Source organism: Selaginella moellendorffii, unplaced genomic scaffold (assembly GCF_000143415.4).
Source record: "Selaginella moellendorffii unplaced genomic scaffold, v1.0 SELMOscaffold_126, whole genome shotgun sequence".
NCBI classification, from domain to species: domain Eukaryota; kingdom Viridiplantae; phylum Streptophyta; class Lycopodiopsida; order Selaginellales; family Selaginellaceae; genus Selaginella; species Selaginella moellendorffii.
This window is the reverse complement of record NW_003314387.1, coordinates 201185-217908: the sequence shown is the minus strand read 5'-3', so window position 1 is coordinate 217908 and position 16724 is coordinate 201185. Positions and strand designations below refer to the sequence as shown.

Sequence of the window (16724 nt, the reverse complement as noted above, 5' to 3'; positions counted from 1 at the left end):
AGAAAGTGTTTTGCTACACGTTGATGTTGAAAGAGCGAAGGCACAAATGGTTGGCACCTCCCCTCGATGGAGAAGGTTTCGTCAACGAGCAAGATCCAACTTGTTCTACGCGAGATGACAACTTAACGTATGAATGAGGCGAGCTTGGCTTCACGGGTGGAACAGGAAGAACGGGAAAGGTGGTCTTCATTCCCAGGCAGCCACAGTTCCAGCTCCAGTTAAAGACAGCTTCGATCACACTTGGTTTGAGGATTGGAAGAAGCAGAGGCTGGAAGATGCATTGCAGAGGCTGGACGAGTTTGAGAGTCTTCATAGCAACGTATACGCCTTGCTCTTGCGGAAGTGTGGTGCGGCCAAGGATTTGCGTGCTGGGAGGCATGTCCATCTTCGCATCCAGGAGAGGAATCCATGCGCGGACGAGACGTTTCTGGCGAACTTGGTGGTGGAGATGTATGGGAAGTGTGCCAGTGTTACGGACGCTCTCGTGGTCTTTGACGGGATCTCGGTAAAGAACGTCTTCTCGTGGACGATGATGATGGCAGCGTATTCCCAGAACGGGCATTACCGAGAAGCTCTGGAGCTTTTCACGAGGATGCAGTGGGAAGGGACGAGACCGGACAAAGTCGTGTTCGTGATTGCTCTTGACGCATGCGCAGCTTCTGGAGAGCTGGATCATGGACGACAGATTCACTCTTCGGTGGTGGACAGCGGATTGACGAGCAACATCATTATCTCCAACTCGCTCGTCAACATGTATGGGAAATGCCAGGACGTGCCTTGTGCCGAGAAAGTTTTCGATGGGATGCTGCTGCGAGACGTGGTGTCGTGGACCGCAATGCTGGCTGTCTACGCTCAAAACGGGTGCTGGAGCCAAGCTCTCCAGTGTTTGTCGAGAATGGACGCCGAGGGAGTGAAGCCCAACCAAGTAACTTTCGTCACCATTGTCGACGTTTGTGCCAAGTTGAGGCTGCTGGACCTGGGAAGAAAAATCCACCACCGCATCATCAACGAAGGACTCGAGCCGGATGGAATTCTTGGAAATGCTCTGGTTCACATGTACGGGAGCTGTGGGAGCTTTGACGACATGAAGAGCGTCTTTAGCAGGATGGGACAGAGCAGTGTTCTTCTCTGGACGACCATGATCGCCGGTTGTTCTCAAAACGGGCAGTACGAGGAAGGATTGTTGGTCTTTCGGAAGATGGACCTCGAAGGTGTCAAGGCCAACGAGGTGACTTACATGAGCATGGTGGAAGTTTGCCGGAACTTGGATGCTGTCAAGGAAGGGGAGATGATCGATGCCCGGATTTTGGAGAGTCCTTTCTGCTCCAGCACGCTGCTGGCGACGTCGCTCATCAGTCTGTATGGCCAGTGTGGAATTCTCGATCGAGCAAAAGGCCTGCTCGAGCACATGTACCAGCGAGATGTGGTTGCCTGGAACGCAATGGTAACGGCTTGTGCTCAAAACGGGGATAACTGGGAAGCGATTCATTTGCTGCGAAGGATGGATATGGAAGGCTTCGGTGCCAATAAGGTGACTTACCTCAGCGTCCTCGAGGCCTGTGCGAACTTGGAGGCTCTCTCACAGGGACGAGAAATCCACGCGAGAGTACTTCTGTGCGGGCTCTTGCAACGGGAGGTTGCGGTCGGGAATAGCGTGATAACCATGTATGGAAAGTGTGGACAAACAGAGGCCGCGATGAGCGTCTTCGAGGCCATGCCTCGGAAAGACGACGTTTCCTGGAACGCTGTTATCAACGCAAGCGTAGGCAACTCAAAGTTCCAGGACGCTCTGGAACTTTTCCACGGGATGGAGCTAGAAGGCTTGAGGAGCAACGAGTTTACGCTGCTCAGCCTCTTGGAAGCGTGCGGCGGCCTGGAAGACTTAAAGCTGGCGAGACAAATTCACGCGCGAGCTGCTGCTGGAGGCTTCGGTGGTAACAGCACTGCCGTTGGGAACAGCGTCGTCAACATGTACGCTCGCTGTGGAAGCTTGCTCGACACGAAGAAGGCCTTCGATTCTCTGGAGGAAAAAGGCCTCGTGGCGTGGAGCATAATGCTGGCGGCCTACGCTCAAAGCAAAGATGGATCCGGCAGGAGAGCCTTTAAGTTCTTTCAAGAGATGGAGGCCGAAGGAATCAAGCCGGGAGAGGTGACTTTCGTGAGTGCTCTCGACGCCTGCGCGGCCATGGCGACTCTGGAGCACGGAAGATCCATGCACAGGCGAGCAGCAGCCAGCGGCTTCGTGGAGACGAGTCTCGTTCTCGGCAACACCATCATCAACATGTATGGAAAGTGCGGCAGCCCGAGCGACGCAAAGCTGGTCTTCGATCAAATGCCGGAGAAGTGCCTCATCTCGTGGAACTCGCTCATCGTCGCCTACGCTCACAACGGTCACGCGCTGGAAGCTCTTTCCTCGCTCCAGGAGATGCTACTCCAAGGCTTCGATCCCGACAGTGGCACCTCTGTCAGCATTCTCTACGGGCTCAGCCACGCCGGTTTGCTCGAGCGAGGAGTGGAGCACTTCCGGTCGAGCATCCAGGACCACGGCTTGGAGCCGAGCTCCGGCCAACTTAAGTGCCTCGTCGACTTGCTGGCTCGCAAAGGCTTTCTCGACGCGGCGGAGGAGCTCATCCTCGCCTCGCCGGCGTGCCAGGCCGATACCATCGCCTGGATGACGCTCCTGGCGGCGTGCAAGAGCTATGGCGATCCGCAGCGCGGGATCCGGTGTGCCGAGCGTGTTTTCGAGCTGGAGCCACAGCACTCGGGATCGTTCGTGGTGCTGGCCAACTTGTACGCATCGGTTGGAAGATGGAGCGATGCGTCCAGGATCCGGAAGATGATGGAACGGATGAGCGTGAAGAAGGAGCCCGGGTGTAGCTGGATCGAGCTCAGCGGCAGCGTCCACGAGTTCATCAGTGGCGAATCCAAGCATCCAAAGATCAGGGAGATTTGCGAGGAGCTGGAGAAGCTCACGCTCCGGATGAGGGAGGCGGGGTATGTTCCCGACACGACAAACGTTGTTCACGACGTGGAGGAGGGCGACAAGGAGGAGATACTGTCCCGGCACAGCGAGAGGCTGGCCATTGTGTTTGGTCTCATGTCCACCCGGCCGGGAGAAACGATCCGGGTGGTGAAGAACTTGCGGGTCTGCTCCGACTGTCACGCTGCGACTAAGATCATCTCCAGTGTCGTGGGACGAGAGATTGTGGTGAGAGACAGCAGCCGCTTCCACCATTTCAAGCACGGGCAATGCTCGTGTGGAGACTTCTGGTGACACGAAAGCCAGCGTATCTGTAAAAATCACGTCATGCTACTTTAGCAAGAACTACATTTAGTTCCAGTGGCAGAGGGAGTAGTTAACATGTTACTTTAGCAAGAACTGCATTTATATTCAAGTCAACGTCGTGGACTAAAGAAGTTGACTAACAGCTTGTATCAGCCTTGTAGGTGAGAAAATACTTCATGTAATCAGCGAAAGAGATGTCTCGATAAAGAGGTGGGGGATCTTCGCCGAGGAGCTGTTTTGTGGGGGACATGATGGCAGGAAACTCGGGTCCATGAAACAGCACCACATAGAGCCGGTCCTTCTTTGTGTTAACGATAACTTCTGTGATCAACACTCCTGTAGATTCCATTGCTAATCACCTGTCGGAAGCTCTGACGAAAAAGTTCTCAAAAGCTTTACATCTCCTTGATCATGAAGCTCCCGGAAGAATCCTCGAGACGGGCAGCCACTTACCATCCTTGCAGCTAGGACCGTCCGCGTCTTCGATCACGACAGTGATGATGGTTGCGTCCGAGTGAGAGCTCAGGCCGAGAACTTCGTCCGGTTGGGGACAGGGCGGATAGTAGTTCACTCGCATCAGTGACGCATACTCCCTGCTCAGCTTCTCGATGTAAGCAAGCAGATAAAGCTTGTCATCATTAGTCTGGTAGCAGGAATCTCTGCAAGTCTCGGCTTGCCGGAAGATGTATTCTTCTGTGACAATGATAAAAACTCGTCAGTGGAGAGAAAAGAAGAATCAAGACCTTTCATCTGCCTTTCATCTACAGCGGAAACAAGCTTAAACGAAGCTCACGATCAAATTTGAGGCACTGGGTCTGGAAAAACATTTAAATTCGTGGAGCTGCCGGCTTACCAGAGAGAAGCAAGTATTACGTCCAGCCTTTCATCACCGTGTTCACTGTGGCGAGAAACGTCATTGGCTTTCCCGAAATCTATTCGTGCCGCTCGGACCAAGCTTAACTTCGTGTAAGTGTAACTTCGTCCGGGACGGTGGAGGCTTTCGATTTTGTGGACGGCATTGCTTCTGTAGAAAAACTTCGTTCGATTGACTGATTGATTGATAAAAAGTAGCAGCAGTGATTGGAAAGCTAACCTTCGCTGGGAGCTTTGAAACGCTAGTTTGTGGGAGGCTTTTCTTTATGAGATGCATGGCGTCCCAGAGCATCTCCCACTCTGCGTCTTGGCTGCCTTGAGTCCGTTGTAGGCTGCCACCACAGATATCACGAACACCTGTGAAGCAACAAAGTTAACATGTAATGGAGAAGAAGAAATGCTTTCATCCCATGCACAGTTGAAATCTTGAGCCGGAAGGACACAAAGACTACCCTTCGGGAGTGGCATGAACAGTCTTGCATTGGTCATGGTCATGACCCAAGAACACCATAGAAGAACACAGGTTTCTTTGCAAACCAAAATCAAATAAAATACATGAGCATACACTGTGGAAGAACATCGTACATTACCCTTCCGGGTGACCAGTTCGTCCTAAGTCTGTAGCCAATCAACAGTGAAAAGACCTTAGAAATTACCTGAGAAAAGCTTACTTGACGCATCCGCAGGGTCTGTTGTCTGGTCTAAACAATGCTATATGTCATCAGAAAAGCACGGTCTTTGAAATAGCAAACATCAGAATAAGAAATCACATTGCTTACCGGAGGTTGCGACAAAGGTCCAAGAAACATTTGTGTAGGGAGCCTGTGAACAAGAGAATTTGGACTGTAAGAACTTAAAAGAGAAAACTGGCTTAAACGCGTACCATAGAGAGCTTGCGAGTTCACGAACACGAAGTCCAAGCTACCAATGCTGTGAACGCATCAGTTTCACCAGATTTCGTCAGGCTATCTGCGAAGAAGTCCATAGTTGCAAGCCAAAGAAAAAACAAACAGAGAAATTCCAATCCTCTACTGAAGGAGAATCTCCTCCACGAATCACGTCTTCGATCACGATGTAATCGTCGGGCAAGCCGAGACTTGCAGAGGTTGCTGCGAATCTGCTCTCCAGTCACCTCTCTGCAAAGAATGATAAAAACTCGCCAATGGAGAGAAAAGAAAGAAAAGAATAGAAACGAACACAAAGTTGGGATGTCTCAACTTTTCTTGAACGGTCATATCGAGAATGTCCACCCAGTCCAGGACCGAATGAGAGGACGTGCCGTAGCGTCTGTATCCCATGAGAGCACCGGTGGTCTAAAATGGCAGAATGCCTGAAGACGCCGTGGTTGATTACCTGAAAGTAGAAAGTATGAGAGAGGAAAAATGTTTTTAAAAAGCGAGCTCCTGGAAAAATCCCCAGTCTTTGCAAGCTTTTCCAGGCCGAGTTTCAACTTCTCTCCGAAAAACTCTACATACCAATAACGGAAATGCTCTCGTCAGATTCATTCTGGACGGCCTTTTCAATCTCTTGCAAGAAACTAGCTGGGATTTCTTTCATCTCGGCAATCTGCTGTACAACTTCGCTGCTATAATATTTTGCTGCAGTAAAGTCTGTTATGTCATTCTGAAAGATCAATCAAGTTTATGTACCATGCACATTGTCTCTTCGAATATCGCAGCCACCGGAAATGCCAAGATTCTCAGGCAAGGTACCTGGAACAAACAAGACAATACACTGGAACACGTTGCAACCGTTGACAACGAAAGAGAGATTGTTGATCCAGAAGTCATAATTCCAATTAAGATTTAGAACCTCAAGGGACGTCCATGTTCTTTAGGACCTCCATACATTGCCCTCGTGTAGCAGAAGAATAGGGGCGTGTCGAGGTTTTGCTAAGAAAACAATACCAAGGTCAGCTGTTACCATGAAGAATGTGTGTACCTTGGCAGTTTCTCGATCATGGCTTCTTGTGGTACTTTGCGGGGACGAAAGGCATCTTGGTGATAACTCCCGCGTTCTTCTTGTCTCGAACAGCCACCGAGATAGGCGTGCCCTCCTTGTGATTCCCAGTCGACACATACCCCATTGCAATGTTCTTCTTGAGGCAGGGACTAAAGCCACCGCTCGTCACCTCGCCAATCACCTCGTCACTTGCGTTGTAGATCGGGCAGTGAGCGCGAGCTGGAGCTCCTTCGGATATCATTCCCACTCTCTTCCTGGAAACGCCTTCCTTGAGCTGCTTGAGTATCACGTCGGCCCCTAGAAAGCCACCTTCGGCACGTCTTCTCTTTCCAATCGTCCAGGCGACTCCAGCTTCCACAACCGACGTGTTGTCGTCCATATCATGTCCATAAAGGCACAAGCCGGCTTCCAGTCTCAAGCTGTCCCTTGCTCCTAAACCAGTGAGAAGGATCTTCCCCTCCGACTTCTCCAGAAGTGCCTTCGCCAGCTCCACACCATGCTCCGACGGAACAGAGATCTCAAACCCATCCTCTCCAGTGTACCTAAAAAGACAAGTGTTGCTCTTAGAAGAACAAGAAGAGGAAAAGAAACTTACCCGGTTCTAGTGATGAAGCATTCGGCACCATTGACAGAGAGGATCCTGAAGTTTCCAAAGTAGACTTTGCTCAAATCCTCCTTCACCAGATGCTGTAGTGTAGACGCAGCCAGCGGGCCTTGCAAAGCGAGCAGAGAGCGCTCATCGTGAACGTGAGAGCTCACGTCCTTGCCTTTGGACTTGTACGCTTCCAGGTGCTTGCCAATGTGAGCCAGATCCTTGTCTCGGCAACCCGCATTTACCACCAGGTAGACGTGACCATCTTTCACTTTGGTTATCACAGTGTCGTCGATGGTTCCTCCCTTCTCGTTGGTGAACGCCGAGAGAGTACACGAGCCGTCTGACAGACCCGCGATATCACCCACGACCAGCGTCTCGAGGAAAGGAATCGCGTCCTTGCCTTTGAGGGTGAGGCCACACATATGAGACACGTCGAAAAGGCTACCATTCTGGCGACAATTGAGCGTCGAGTTGAGGATGGTGTCCTTGTACAGCAGCGGCATGCTCCATCCAGCAAAAGGCACCATCTTTGCCCCGTTCTCCACGTGAAAATCATACAGCACCGTCTTCTTTAGCGGAGGAGACTCACTGGCAAGAGGCGCTGCGCTTGCAAACCCACGACGAATCTGTCCTCCCGCATTGCTCACCAGTCGACCCAACTTCTCCGCTACTAGCTTCCTCATCCTCTTTCTCCTGCCTCCAAAGAAATCCCTAGCCCGAGTTCTAAACCTCTGTTCCTGCTACTAATAAACTAAAGCCGTCCCTGCTATAGCTTCCGCCACTCAATCACGAGGTCCACATATCGCGAAACCTATCCACGAGCCAGCCCCCATCTTTATCAGCTTATAAGACCCTTTCCAAGGCTTGATAGGACCAGTTTACCACCCTGTTTGCTGCTGTCTTGTCGACGGTAATGCCATTTTCTTCAACTGCTCGCATGGCCTCCGCTTGAGTGGCTTGGAATTTTGATGCGGCTTGCTGGAGTTTGCACGACAAGTCTTCACGCTTTACGAAGACAAGGATTTGTAGCAGAGGCCTGAGCTCGTCTGCCAGCTGCGGACTTATAGCCATGTTCTTAAGGTGCTCCACTAGAGCAAGCTCTTCTCCAGGACTTAAAAAAACAAGAGGTAGGTTAGAATCGAAACGAAGTAGCATAAGTTCCTTTTACCTCCCTGCTCGAACTTTGCCTTGGCGTCTGGCTCGGGTTCTTCCTGTCGCTGCTGTTCTTGCAGTCCTGACACAACCTCAAAGTTAAGATGGCAAAAAGAAGTAAAAAAGATCAGCAAACGTACCCGCGTGTATAAACACTCATCCCACTCAAGTTGCTACTAGCCTCTGATGCGGTGTCGTCGTCGAAACGGTCTTCTCCTTGATCCGATTTTATCTTCGCTTCCAGCAGTACCCTGCGCTGATGTACCGCAACAAATCGAGCACAATACTTCCCGACTTTCTCGACGCCCTCCTGGAACTGACCAACCAATCCATTTGCGCACTCCACAGCAGCTGGCTGTACTATAGTATCCACGATATCGGGCTGAGCATGAAGGTAGCACAGCCGAAGGACTTCCATCCAGTCCCTTGCCTCGATCAAAAGGCCGACAGCATCCTTGACGTCCTTACAATAATCCAGAGCTACTCTCGCAGCTTCTTTTGGCTGTCCCATTGCTTGGAGTTCTTCTCGGAGCTCTAGTGCAAGGTTGGTGATCTCGTCCGGTGTCATGCTCAACTGGCCAGCAACCATGAGCACACCCTGCCAGTGACCGCCAGCACGGTACGCAGCTAAAGCCTTGTGGAGCTGCGAGCAGGACCTGAAAGTGATAGCTGCATCCTCAAACCTTTCCTGAGAAAGGAAGTATTCTCCCCAAGCCTCCATAATAGACGACCTTTGGCTCTCGCCTGTAAAGATGGAGAGTGCGAGAGAGAAGAGCTCCGGATGACTTTGGACGTGATCGAGTGCCTCGTTGAAATACGTCTCCCCGGCGCTCGAAAGGTGTCGCAGTGCACTTGCATATCGTTTTAGCTTGCAGTCGATCTTGTAGCACATTATGGAGGGTGGCATGTCTTCTAGCTCCTGAAGGAAAGGAAGGAACTCTTTAGGATCTCGCTGGGAGTGAGACGCCACCATTGCAGCTAGATGCAAGTCGTAAAGTCCCAGCGCCGCATCAAACACCGCGTCGGCGTCCGCGAGCCATATCAGGTGCTTTAGAGCGCTCTCCGCCACAAGTTTTCCCTGTGACTCAATTGCTTCCAGAGCCTCCTCATCATCTGAAGTCCCGAGACCAAGCTCTCCTTCACGTAGTAGCTTGATGCGTTTCAACGCCTCTTCGAGCAAAGGCGGATCGTTTCGAGCAAGAATAGTCAGCAGGCACATCTCTCGAGATGGACTATCTGTTACGTGATTTTCGACAGCACTTCTCAGCGCTTCTAATACCACTTGCATCTTGTTGGATGAAACCGCCGGGACCATCCTGTCCTCCGGATTCAGCGTAGACAATGTCTTCTTGTACGTCGTTTCCAAAACGTTCTCGTTTCCCAGGCAGCTAACCAGCTCCGTGACAAGGCTAAGTTTGCCGACTTGCTTGACAAAGTCCGGGGCCAAACGGGAAAACTCCTTCTCACCAAGGAAGTCCACGATGACGTTTAGATCAATCCTGTGCCGCCGCGCGCAGGTGATAGCTTCTGCAAAGTCTTGCTCAGCTAGTGCCGCTTCGACAGCGTGAAGTATCAATCCCCGTGGATAAATGGTTTCGAGATTCCCACGGCTGGGTTGCATGATGACCGCAACGTCGCTGCCACCTAGCGTAGAAACTATCCTGGCTCCCCTCTCCCAAACACGCTGAATGTTGAAATCCTTCGGCGCTGGTTGCCGTTTACCGCTACCAACGTCTAGTACTTCCGGAGGAGAAGACGTGAAGTTGCTGCTGCCGAGAGGGATAATGTGGAGCAAGTCTTGCCTTGTTGTATAAACCAAGTGAACGACGCTTGGCCTCGCTTTTGTGGATGTGATGTGGAGTGCAAACCCGGTGCACTCGCTGCTGATGACGGAATTACGAAAATGGAGCTGGCCGCGTTCGTCAAGGCCGACGAACTGCACCTGTCCCTTATCTTCAAAAGCTTGCATCCACGGACATGCAACTGGAAACTTTCCAACCGGAGTAAGCTCTCCAGCGCAATGGTTCAGGATCGATCCGTCATTTAGCTGTAGAAAAGCCTGCGAGCTCTCTGTAAGGGGACTTCTCGCCGCTGCTATGAGCGGCTTGTCCAAATAGACTAGAGAAAGAGAACGCGAAGTCCATCCTTCTCCAGAATCTGTAGCCTCGAACTCAGTAAACTGTAACGAACCGTGACCGCTCGAGCTGTCTAGGAGTCCACAAAACCTGTTCGCTCCCGTAGAAATCAGGTTCCTCACACCACCATCGAAGTTCTGCAATATGTATCCCACAACTTCACTGTCTTCCAGATCATTCCAGCCGTCACTAGTTGCGAGAACAGCAAGGCCAAAACTTTTGTCTGATAAACTGGCTGCAACGGTGGTAAAACCAGAAGACTCGCTCGTAAGTGTCACGGTATTCACAGGTGCGGGGAATCGTACCTTGGAGAAGTACAAAGGTGGCGGAGTCATACAGACAGCCAATGGTGTGACCAAAAGACTCGGGCCATCAATAACCAGCGCCACCGAAGAGTCCAGCACAGCCGACTTCCAACCCAAAGTGGTAGCTTTGATGTTGCCCAAGACAGTCCAAACCATGGCACTGAGAGGCTTCTCTGGGTGCCACACTGTGCTCACGGTCTCTTTGGACGTGTAGCGCCATTCCTGTTTCAAGTACCAGTGATAGTTGCTGCAGTACCAGAACTGGATCGCGTCCCAGCCATCACACCTGACAACCATCTTCATGACTTCTCCGCTGGAATCCCACTGCAGACTTTCTACACGAGCACCGGCAGGAGCAGTAACCTGGAAATAATCTTTTTTCAGACCATTCCGCTCGAAGATCGTCACACTGGGAGCCTGGTCTGCCTTGGAAGTGCTGGCAGCAATTCGAGCACCACTCGGACTCCAGCAGATGCTCGAGCGATGCGTCGATGGCAATGCTTCACAGCTCGAATGGAGTTTGCCCGTTTCTCTTTCCCAGATCTTCACGACACTGCTGCTTTCTTGAGCATTGTATTCGCTTGTAGCAAAGTACTTCCCGTCAGCCCGCCACGAGAGTTCCACAGCGCTACTAGAAAATTCCTGGCGATCGTTGTTTTTGATCGAAAACTCGTGGACAGTGTCCCAGTTTGCTGGAGTCATGAGTAAGATCTGCCCGAGTCCTGATACTATAGCTAACAGTTCCCCATCCGGACTAGCAGCGAGACTAAGAATCCCTCCCTGGAGCGAGCCAATAACTTCTATGGCGCTGCTAGACCGTGGCTCAACCAGTACCAGATCACCGCTCTCCATGCCAATGACCAGCGCTTCCAGCTCCAGCAGGAATTCCATCCCGACCACGCCGGCGTCGAACTCGATGGCACTCGCCAGGGACAGCGAATGCCGCGAGAGCTGATCAAGAACGAAGAAGACGATCCACGATTGGCAAAATATTTCGGATTGAACCGACATACCTCATCTTCCCAGTGGAGATTGCCGCCATTCGAGAGAAAGAAGGCGCGATCGTGCCCGCTGTCGACTGCCGCCGCGACGATCTTCTCATCGCCGAGCTCCAGCCGCGAATGCCTCTCTCGCAAAACCTCCAAGTTCTTCATAGCTATTCTAGAACCCTAAGGCTTAAAAAGATTTTCATTTCTATACAGTATAGAAGCTGTGCTTATTAGACAGGGTTCTATCGACCAATCCAGTCATTTCTTCGCGGAAGATTTCGCTCCTCCCCCGGCAGCATTCGATCCAGCCCCTGCTTCTCCGCCCGCGGCTTTGCGAGCGTTTTTCTCCTGGAGCGCCTTCGCATCTCTGGGAATCAAAAGAGAAATCCACCCAGTTTCCTCACGAATCGATCGAAATTTCGGGCTACCTCTCTCTCCTCTGCTCCGGCGTAAGATCATCCTTTGGCTTGCCGCCTTTGGCGGATCTCGCCTGAGCCCTCTCGCGATCTTTCTCTCGCTGATTTCCCCGTGAGAGATTCGCTAAGGATCAAGCAAACAGAAGAGAAACACGAAGAAGAATCAAGGATATTGGTCATTGCTCCAAATCCAGCAAGCGCCTTCCGCCCACGCCCTGCCCTAGCTACCTTTGACCTATCGTTCTAAAATTTTCGCTGGATGAATGTATCTAGATCGTGGCCGTGCGTTTCTAGATTAAAATATTCAGGTCCGTCGGATCTAGGGTTCTAGAGCTGGTCTGGCTATGGAGCGGGAAGTGCCCGACATCTCTAGGTGGGTAATCGTCTACCCTGTTTACATCAATTCGAAGAAGACGCTGGCGGAGGGCCGACGCATCGCCGCCAATCTTGCGTGCGAGAACCCCACTCTCGGTGAGATCGTCGAATCGTGCCATCTCCTCAAGCTCTCCACTGCCGCCGAGGTACTGGGTCTCTCATCTCTCCAGATCTAGCTCTATCTCACGAGAATTCCCCTCTCTTGTGGCAGCCCGAGAAGGCGTATTCTCGGGATTTCATGCAAAGAGGCCGGGTGAGAGTCCAGCTCTTCCAGAAGAACGCTCCAAAGACTCCAGTGAACCCCGGCATCACTTCGAGTAAGTTCTTCCCATCTTTTCTTCCTAGATCACGAAACCTTTGGACAGGGAAAGCTCTAATGCTCAAGATCGCCGAGCTGGTTCCCACTCGAAGGAGAGACCATCAAAGCCATGCCGCGGCGAGCAGTCATTCTGGAGCTTCGGCATCTTCCGGGAGGGGAGGAAAGGGAGGCAGGAAAAAGAAGTGATCGATCGTTTCGAATCACGATCGAGCGCCAGGAGGTTTGAGATGAAAGTCTTTTCATCCATAAAGGCTCATGTTAAATCATCAACCTTTCAGGAAAATGCCTTGATCAAAACGTTGTCAATCCAATTTCTTTCATTTTGCTCGTGATACATAGGCTATCTAAAATTTGCCACGGTTGCAATAGGGCTCATGGCTGCTGGTCGCAGTTTCTTTGTCACAGGGTCTCCGGTAAATCACAAAGTTTTGCTTGAAAATCATATTGATCCTCGGGCTTGGCAGGGAATTGGAAAGACCACTCTTATCGTCAAGGTAGTGGAGAAACTCAGGGCTACGCATCCAAACCTCAAAGTTCAAGGCTTCTATACCAGTAAGAAAAAAATTCCTTGACACAAAATCAAAGATTGCTCATCTCTTTGTGATTTAGAGGAAGTGAGAAAGGAGGGCGAGAGAGTTGGATTCGAAGTCATCGCTTTTAATGGAGGACGCAAGGAAATGCTAGCTTCGATCAATTCTCCAGGGTATCTCGAGAACTTGTTCGTGTAAAAATCTGATTTTTACAATGTAGCCGGCTTCCTATGGTGGGACGATACAAGGTGAATGTTCCTGGCTTTGAAGCTCTCGCATTGCCCGAGCTAGAGGTAAATATATGCTGCGGTAGAACTTCACAGTTTGTCATGCTTTTGCGTTTCGCAGCCACTGGAAGACACCCAGCTTTTTGTGATCGACGAAGTTGGCAAGATGGAGCTCTTCAGCCCAAAGTTTTTTCCTGCCGTGGAAGCATTGCTACAGCGTCGTAATGCTGTGATCTTAGGCTCGGTTCCTATCAAACATTCATCCAAAGAAGGTATTGCGAAGTTTCGTAAAGAATGGGAAATGCATGACTGTTTCTTACATCTTGCAGTGGAGAAGGTCGTGAGCTTTCCGGGGGTAGCAGTTCTCACACTTGACAAGAAAAACCGGGATGAAGTTGCTGAAAAAATATACAAGGACTTGAGTGTTTTGCTTGGATGAAACTTCGTTTCGTTTCGTAACCAGAGTTTGCTGTTAGATTACTTTGATCCTAGCTGCAAAATCATGTCCAGAGCTGTTAAAGTTAAGGACAATATCAAACCTTGTTGAGTGGTTTCTCACTCGCAATCAAATTGATCCGCTCCGGTTTCCACATCCTCCGTTTTAAGATCGCCATTTTGAGCCATGAGAATTCGGTAGATTCGTCTCGAGCACGCTGGACCGACACGCCTTCGGCTGTCAGCTCCCTCCTTCTCCAGGTCTTGAAGCAAAAGTTCCTTGTCATGCACCTGGCCAAAGCGTTAAAAACTCAAAAAAGCTAGAACTCAACTGTCATTGAAGGATCCATGTAGGCGTTCAAGAGCGAACGAAACGAAGGATAGCGTTTGGATATCGCGATTGCAGCCGCTCCGGAAACCTTTGGAATCGCAACCAGAGTTTTCAGCCTGCAACCAAAGATAGGTCCAAACTTGAATGATTCTCATTCCCCATACCAGCTGCTCTTCTTGATCACTTCCTTGTTGGGATCCTTGTCCACGACATGATCTCCATTCTTGCTCACAGAAAGAGACGTGAGCCTTTGCCTGCGTCCCAAGAAAGAAGTCGTGGTTACGTCAAGAGCGAAAGAATTGGTGGCTCATCACTTGTAAGGACATTCTATCAAGCTCCGCGTGAGAGCGATGACATGATCCGCCACTTCAGCTTCATCGATACACAGGCGAGAATGTACTCCACAGTAGTTTGTCACGAGCTCCGCCAGCGCCTGGAAACAAACTAATGAAAACCAACAAGAGAAGATGAATAGAAATCAGGCACCTTGTCTGCGTTTGGCCGGAGCCATTCACTTTCTCCGCGTTTAAACTGCTCTTGATCTCTGTGCGTGTAAACTATAGAACCTGCGAACGAGGAGACATGAAAACTTACTTCTTCTGCAAGTACCAGTGGAGCTTGTTGACGAGATAACACACGGTAAATCCAGGATACTGTGCCTGGACTCGACGAACGTGTACATCCAGCGAGCCTTGGCAAAGCAGTGATGAGAATTCTTCCGCTCCAAACACGAGAAGGACGTAAGGCACGTCGACTTCCTCGAGCTGCAAGGCAAGATCAGTCCAGCACAAGACACATTGTTATTGATCACCTCTATCTCGTCATTTTCCGTGTCAAAACTCTCTGCTAGCCTCTTTGTTTTCCAGATGATACTCCCCGATATTGGATTCGAGCTGAGCGAGAACTTCAGCTCTTTACCAGCGAGACGATTCAGCAACTGGCCTGTGCGATCGAAACAGTAAGCAATTAGACCATAGAAAAAACTAGAACAGCACTTGCCTCCAATCAGTCCATTCTCTGCGACCTTGCAATCGATTATCGCAACAGTGTTCTCAGCCGAGAACTTGCCTTTCTCCCATTTCGCCTTTTGCTGCTCCTGCGTTCGTACTTGCGCTGCTTTCTCCTTAGCTCTTGCCTTCTCCAATCTTTCGGCCTAGGCAGCAGAAGAAGAAAATGAACCTTCGCGAAGAAGAACCGAGAGAGATCATACCTCTTTTTTTTGCCGCTTTTCCTCCTTCAGCCTTTGCTTCTCAGCTTCCTTTGCCTGCTTCCTCGCAGCTCGTTCCTCCTTTCGAGCTTCTTTCTCTTGCTCCAGCTTTCTTCTTTTGATTTCTCGAGGATCATCCACGGAGCTGGTCTGCGTGCCTAGAACAACAGCAATGGGGACCGATCCATCCGAGTCCGAATCCAAACACAACACATTGCTCACGCTGGTTCCTCCAGAAAAAAGACCACAAGAACTTTTCAATGTTCTAGTGGCGGTGGTGGCGGTGGTGGTAGCAATGGCAATGCTGGCAGAGGCACTCGCAAGGATGGAAGAAGACGATGCTTTCCAGTCTACAAGCAAATCCCCATCTTCGTCGTCGTCGTCTTCGTCTATTATCACCTGAGCTGGCCGAGCCATCCAATCCAACTAGCGTAAGATTTTCCCTGCTAGAGCGCTTCTACCACCGGGGAAGCTTGTCGATCATCTTTTCACGGCACCAAAATGCTGGAACTTCAATCCCGCTGGAGCCACGCTCGCTAGCTCCTAAACAACCGATCGCTTGCCTGACAAGATCCCCAGAAATGTAGCTCCTCCTCGTCAAGAACCCTAATCTGCGGGTGTAAAGAATATACCTAGCATATTCAGGTATCATTTAAGATATTCCCTAAAGTAAATCACTGTTTAACATTAATTTTATTACTTAGACCCTTGGAACTTACACTTAACACTTCTAGAGTATAAAGAGTACTTTAGTTCCATGTAACACGTTCATGTTTTTTTTCAGGTTCAGGTTTGTCCATCAATTGGATTTGTATTAAAGAGAAAAAAAGCTTCATATTACTCACTGATGGTTGATTTGGCCAAAAAGGCCATATCGTTCATGCTCCAGGTTGTGCTGAAAATAAAGAAATTCAATTTGACATTAATAGAGCACACTTGGCGTTATATGCCTAATTTCTCCTAGTATCATCCTAAGACTGACAAATGGCTTGGTTAAGCAAGTGAATTAGACACTCAGAAGGCATGATTGTGAAGTATGTAATACTAATTCTAATTGCAACTTGCTTATGTTTCACTGCCACAGAAGTCCACTAGCATCTCTCAGTCTAGCACGTTATTTGGGTGGGAGTTTGTCTTGCTTCCTGTTATGGGTTTGATGCTGATCACTCCAAGGTATCCGGAGGGGAAAACATGGTTAGAGTATTTAGACTAAGTGTTATTAACATTGTCTACACAATCATTAGAGTTTTTGGTAAGAGCACAAAAGTATCAAGAACGGACTTACAATGCATAACATAGCTCATCAAGTAGGTGATCTAGTGTTGGTGAAGTTTCTTTGCCTTAGAGATCAATATCATAGTTTATTGCTTTGGTGTATTGGATTATATTGAGCGGAGACTCAATTGGTCTATAAATTTATTGATTAATTTGAGTGGATGGAAAATGTGATTTGCAACACATAGATATGTCTCTCAAATCCAACCATTCCATAAATAATGATATTTGTAGTGTAAGGCCTTTACCATGGTAGATAAAATTTCAATGAGCTCATGTTTAAGCTCTTCTTCATGTTTAAGTGAAAACCTA

General features: G+C 49.8%; 6 protein-coding genes across 7 annotated transcripts; 3 read left to right on the top strand and 3 right to left on the bottom strand.

Annotated features, from left to right (window-relative positions):
- The first annotated feature begins 117 nt into the window (after positions 1 to 117).
- On the top strand, positions 118 to 3417 carry LOC9645189 (pentatricopeptide repeat-containing protein At3g24000, mitochondrial). The gene has a single exon (XM_024665689.1). The coding sequence runs from the start codon at positions 134 to 136 to the stop codon at positions 3272 to 3274; it is 3141 nt and encodes a 1046-aa protein (XP_024521457.1). The 5' UTR covers positions 118 to 133; the 3' UTR covers positions 3275 to 3417.
- A 1936-nt stretch (positions 3418 to 5353) lies between these two features.
- On the bottom strand, positions 5354 to 7637 carry LOC9645187 (aminomethyltransferase, mitochondrial). The gene is made up of 5 exons (XM_002991923.2): positions 6717 to 7637; positions 6101 to 6663; positions 5809 to 6051; positions 5635 to 5757; positions 5354 to 5512 (listed from the first exon to the last, which is right to left on the bottom strand). The coding sequence occupies exons 1-2, from the start codon at positions 7397 to 7399 to the stop codon at positions 6117 to 6119; spliced, it is 1230 nt and encodes a 409-aa protein (XP_002991969.1). The 5' UTR covers positions 7400 to 7637; the 3' UTR covers positions 5354 to 5512; positions 5635 to 5757; positions 5809 to 6051; positions 6101 to 6116.
- LOC9645218 (elongator complex protein 1) lies at positions 7537 to 11561 on the bottom strand. The gene is made up of 4 exons (XM_002991922.2): positions 11322 to 11561; positions 8009 to 11259; positions 7885 to 7950; positions 7537 to 7827 (listed from the first exon to the last, which is right to left on the bottom strand). The coding sequence occupies exons 1-4, from the start codon at positions 11460 to 11462 to the stop codon at positions 7560 to 7562; spliced, it is 3726 nt and encodes a 1241-aa protein (XP_002991968.2). The 5' UTR covers positions 11463 to 11561; the 3' UTR covers positions 7537 to 7559.
- A 444-nt stretch (positions 11562 to 12005) lies between these two features.
- Positions 12006 to 12739, top strand: LOC9645217 (signal recognition particle 19 kDa protein). Its single transcript, XM_002991955.2, has 3 exons — positions 12006 to 12234; positions 12300 to 12405; positions 12454 to 12739. The coding sequence occupies exons 1-3, from the start codon at positions 12058 to 12060 to the stop codon at positions 12591 to 12593; spliced, it is 423 nt and encodes a 140-aa protein (XP_002992001.1). The 5' UTR covers positions 12006 to 12057; the 3' UTR covers positions 12594 to 12739.
- Positions 12708 to 13717, top strand: LOC9645186 (cancer-related nucleoside-triphosphatase homolog). Its single transcript, XM_024665700.1, has 6 exons — positions 12708 to 12820; positions 12872 to 12959; positions 13017 to 13110; positions 13158 to 13230; positions 13286 to 13436; positions 13494 to 13717. The coding sequence occupies exons 1-6, from the start codon at positions 12782 to 12784 to the stop codon at positions 13601 to 13603; spliced, it is 555 nt and encodes a 184-aa protein (XP_024521468.1). The 5' UTR covers positions 12708 to 12781; the 3' UTR covers positions 13604 to 13717.
- LOC9645216 (crossover junction endonuclease EME1B) lies at positions 13049 to 15740 on the bottom strand. Of its 2 annotated transcripts, none has more exons than XM_024665692.1 (11): positions 15141 to 15740; positions 14930 to 15083; positions 14742 to 14872; positions 14525 to 14694; positions 14417 to 14474; positions 14245 to 14363; positions 14095 to 14184; positions 13932 to 14046; positions 13704 to 13890; positions 13485 to 13656; positions 13049 to 13412 (listed from the first exon to the last, which is right to left on the bottom strand). In XM_024665692.1, exons 1-9 carry the CDS (start codon positions 15552 to 15554, stop codon positions 13720 to 13722), a joined length of 1422 nt encoding a protein of 473 aa, XP_024521460.1. In that variant the 5' UTR covers positions 15555 to 15740; the 3' UTR covers positions 13049 to 13412; positions 13485 to 13656; positions 13704 to 13719. The 2 variants fall into 2 exon arrangements, with proteins under 2 accessions (XP_024521460.1, XP_024521461.1); XM_024665693.1 differs by having other exon boundaries at positions 13724 to 13890.
- Between the last annotated feature and the right edge of the window lie 984 nt (positions 15741 to 16724).

What these genes read in the sequence shown, in the direction of transcription:
- LOC9645218 (XM_002991922.2), bottom strand. Translation starts at nt 11,462, where the DNA reads ATGAAGAACTTGGAGGTTTTGCGAGAGAGGCATTCGCGGCTGGAGCTC. An exon ending in ATCTCCACTGGGAAGATGAG is followed by an intron (nt 11,260 to 11,321) that starts GTATGTCGGTTC and finishes GTTCTTGATCAG; the next exon opens with CTCTCGCGGCATTCGCTGTC. An exon ending in ATGAGTGTTTATACACGCGG is followed by an intron (nt 7,951 to 8,008) that starts GTACGTTTGCTG and finishes AGGTTGTGTCAG; the next exon opens with GACTGCAAGAACAGCAGCGA.
- LOC9645216 (XM_024665692.1), bottom strand. Translation starts at nt 15,554, where the DNA reads ATGGCTCGGCCAGCTCAGGTGATAATAGACGAAGACGACGACGACGAA. An exon ending in TCCGGCCAAACGCAGACAAG is followed by an intron (nt 14,364 to 14,416) that starts GTGCCTGATTTC and finishes GTTTGTTTCCAG; the next exon opens with GCGCTGGCGGAGCTCGTGAC. An exon ending in ACATGGATCCTTCAATGACA is followed by an intron (nt 13,891 to 13,931) that starts GTTGAGTTCTAG and finishes CGCTTTGGCCAG; the next exon opens with GTGCATGACAAGGAACTTTT.
- LOC9645187 (XM_002991923.2), bottom strand. Translation starts at nt 7,399, where the DNA reads ATGAGGAAGCTAGTAGCGGAGAAGTTGGGTCGACTGGTGAGCAATGCG. An exon ending in TGCTTCATCACTAGAACCGG is followed by an intron (nt 6,664 to 6,716) that starts GTAAGTTTCTTT and finishes TTGTCTTTTTAG; the next exon opens with GTACACTGGAGAGGATGGGT.
- LOC9645186 (XM_024665700.1), top strand. Translation starts at nt 12,782, where the DNA reads ATGGCTGCTGGTCGCAGTTTCTTTGTCACAGGGTCTCCG. An exon ending in TCTTTGTCACAGGGTCTCCG is followed by an intron (nt 12,821 to 12,871) that starts GTAAATCACAAA and finishes CGGGCTTGGCAG; the next exon opens with GGAATTGGAAAGACCACTCT. An exon ending in CAAACATTCATCCAAAGAAG is followed by an intron (nt 13,437 to 13,493) that starts GTATTGCGAAGT and finishes TACATCTTGCAG; the next exon opens with TGGAGAAGGTCGTGAGCTTT.
- LOC9645189 (XM_024665689.1), top strand. Translation starts at nt 134, where the DNA reads ATGAGGCGAGCTTGGCTTCACGGGTGGAACAGGAAGAACGGGAAAGGT.
- LOC9645217 (XM_002991955.2), top strand. Translation starts at nt 12,058, where the DNA reads ATGGAGCGGGAAGTGCCCGACATCTCTAGGTGGGTAATCGTCTACCCT. An exon ending in AGCTCTCCACTGCCGCCGAG is followed by an intron (nt 12,235 to 12,299) that starts GTACTGGGTCTC and finishes CTCTTGTGGCAG; the next exon opens with CCCGAGAAGGCGTATTCTCG. An exon ending in GAACCCCGGCATCACTTCGA is followed by an intron (nt 12,406 to 12,453) that starts GTAAGTTCTTCC and finishes ACCTTTGGACAG; the next exon opens with GGAAAGCTCTAATGCTCAAG.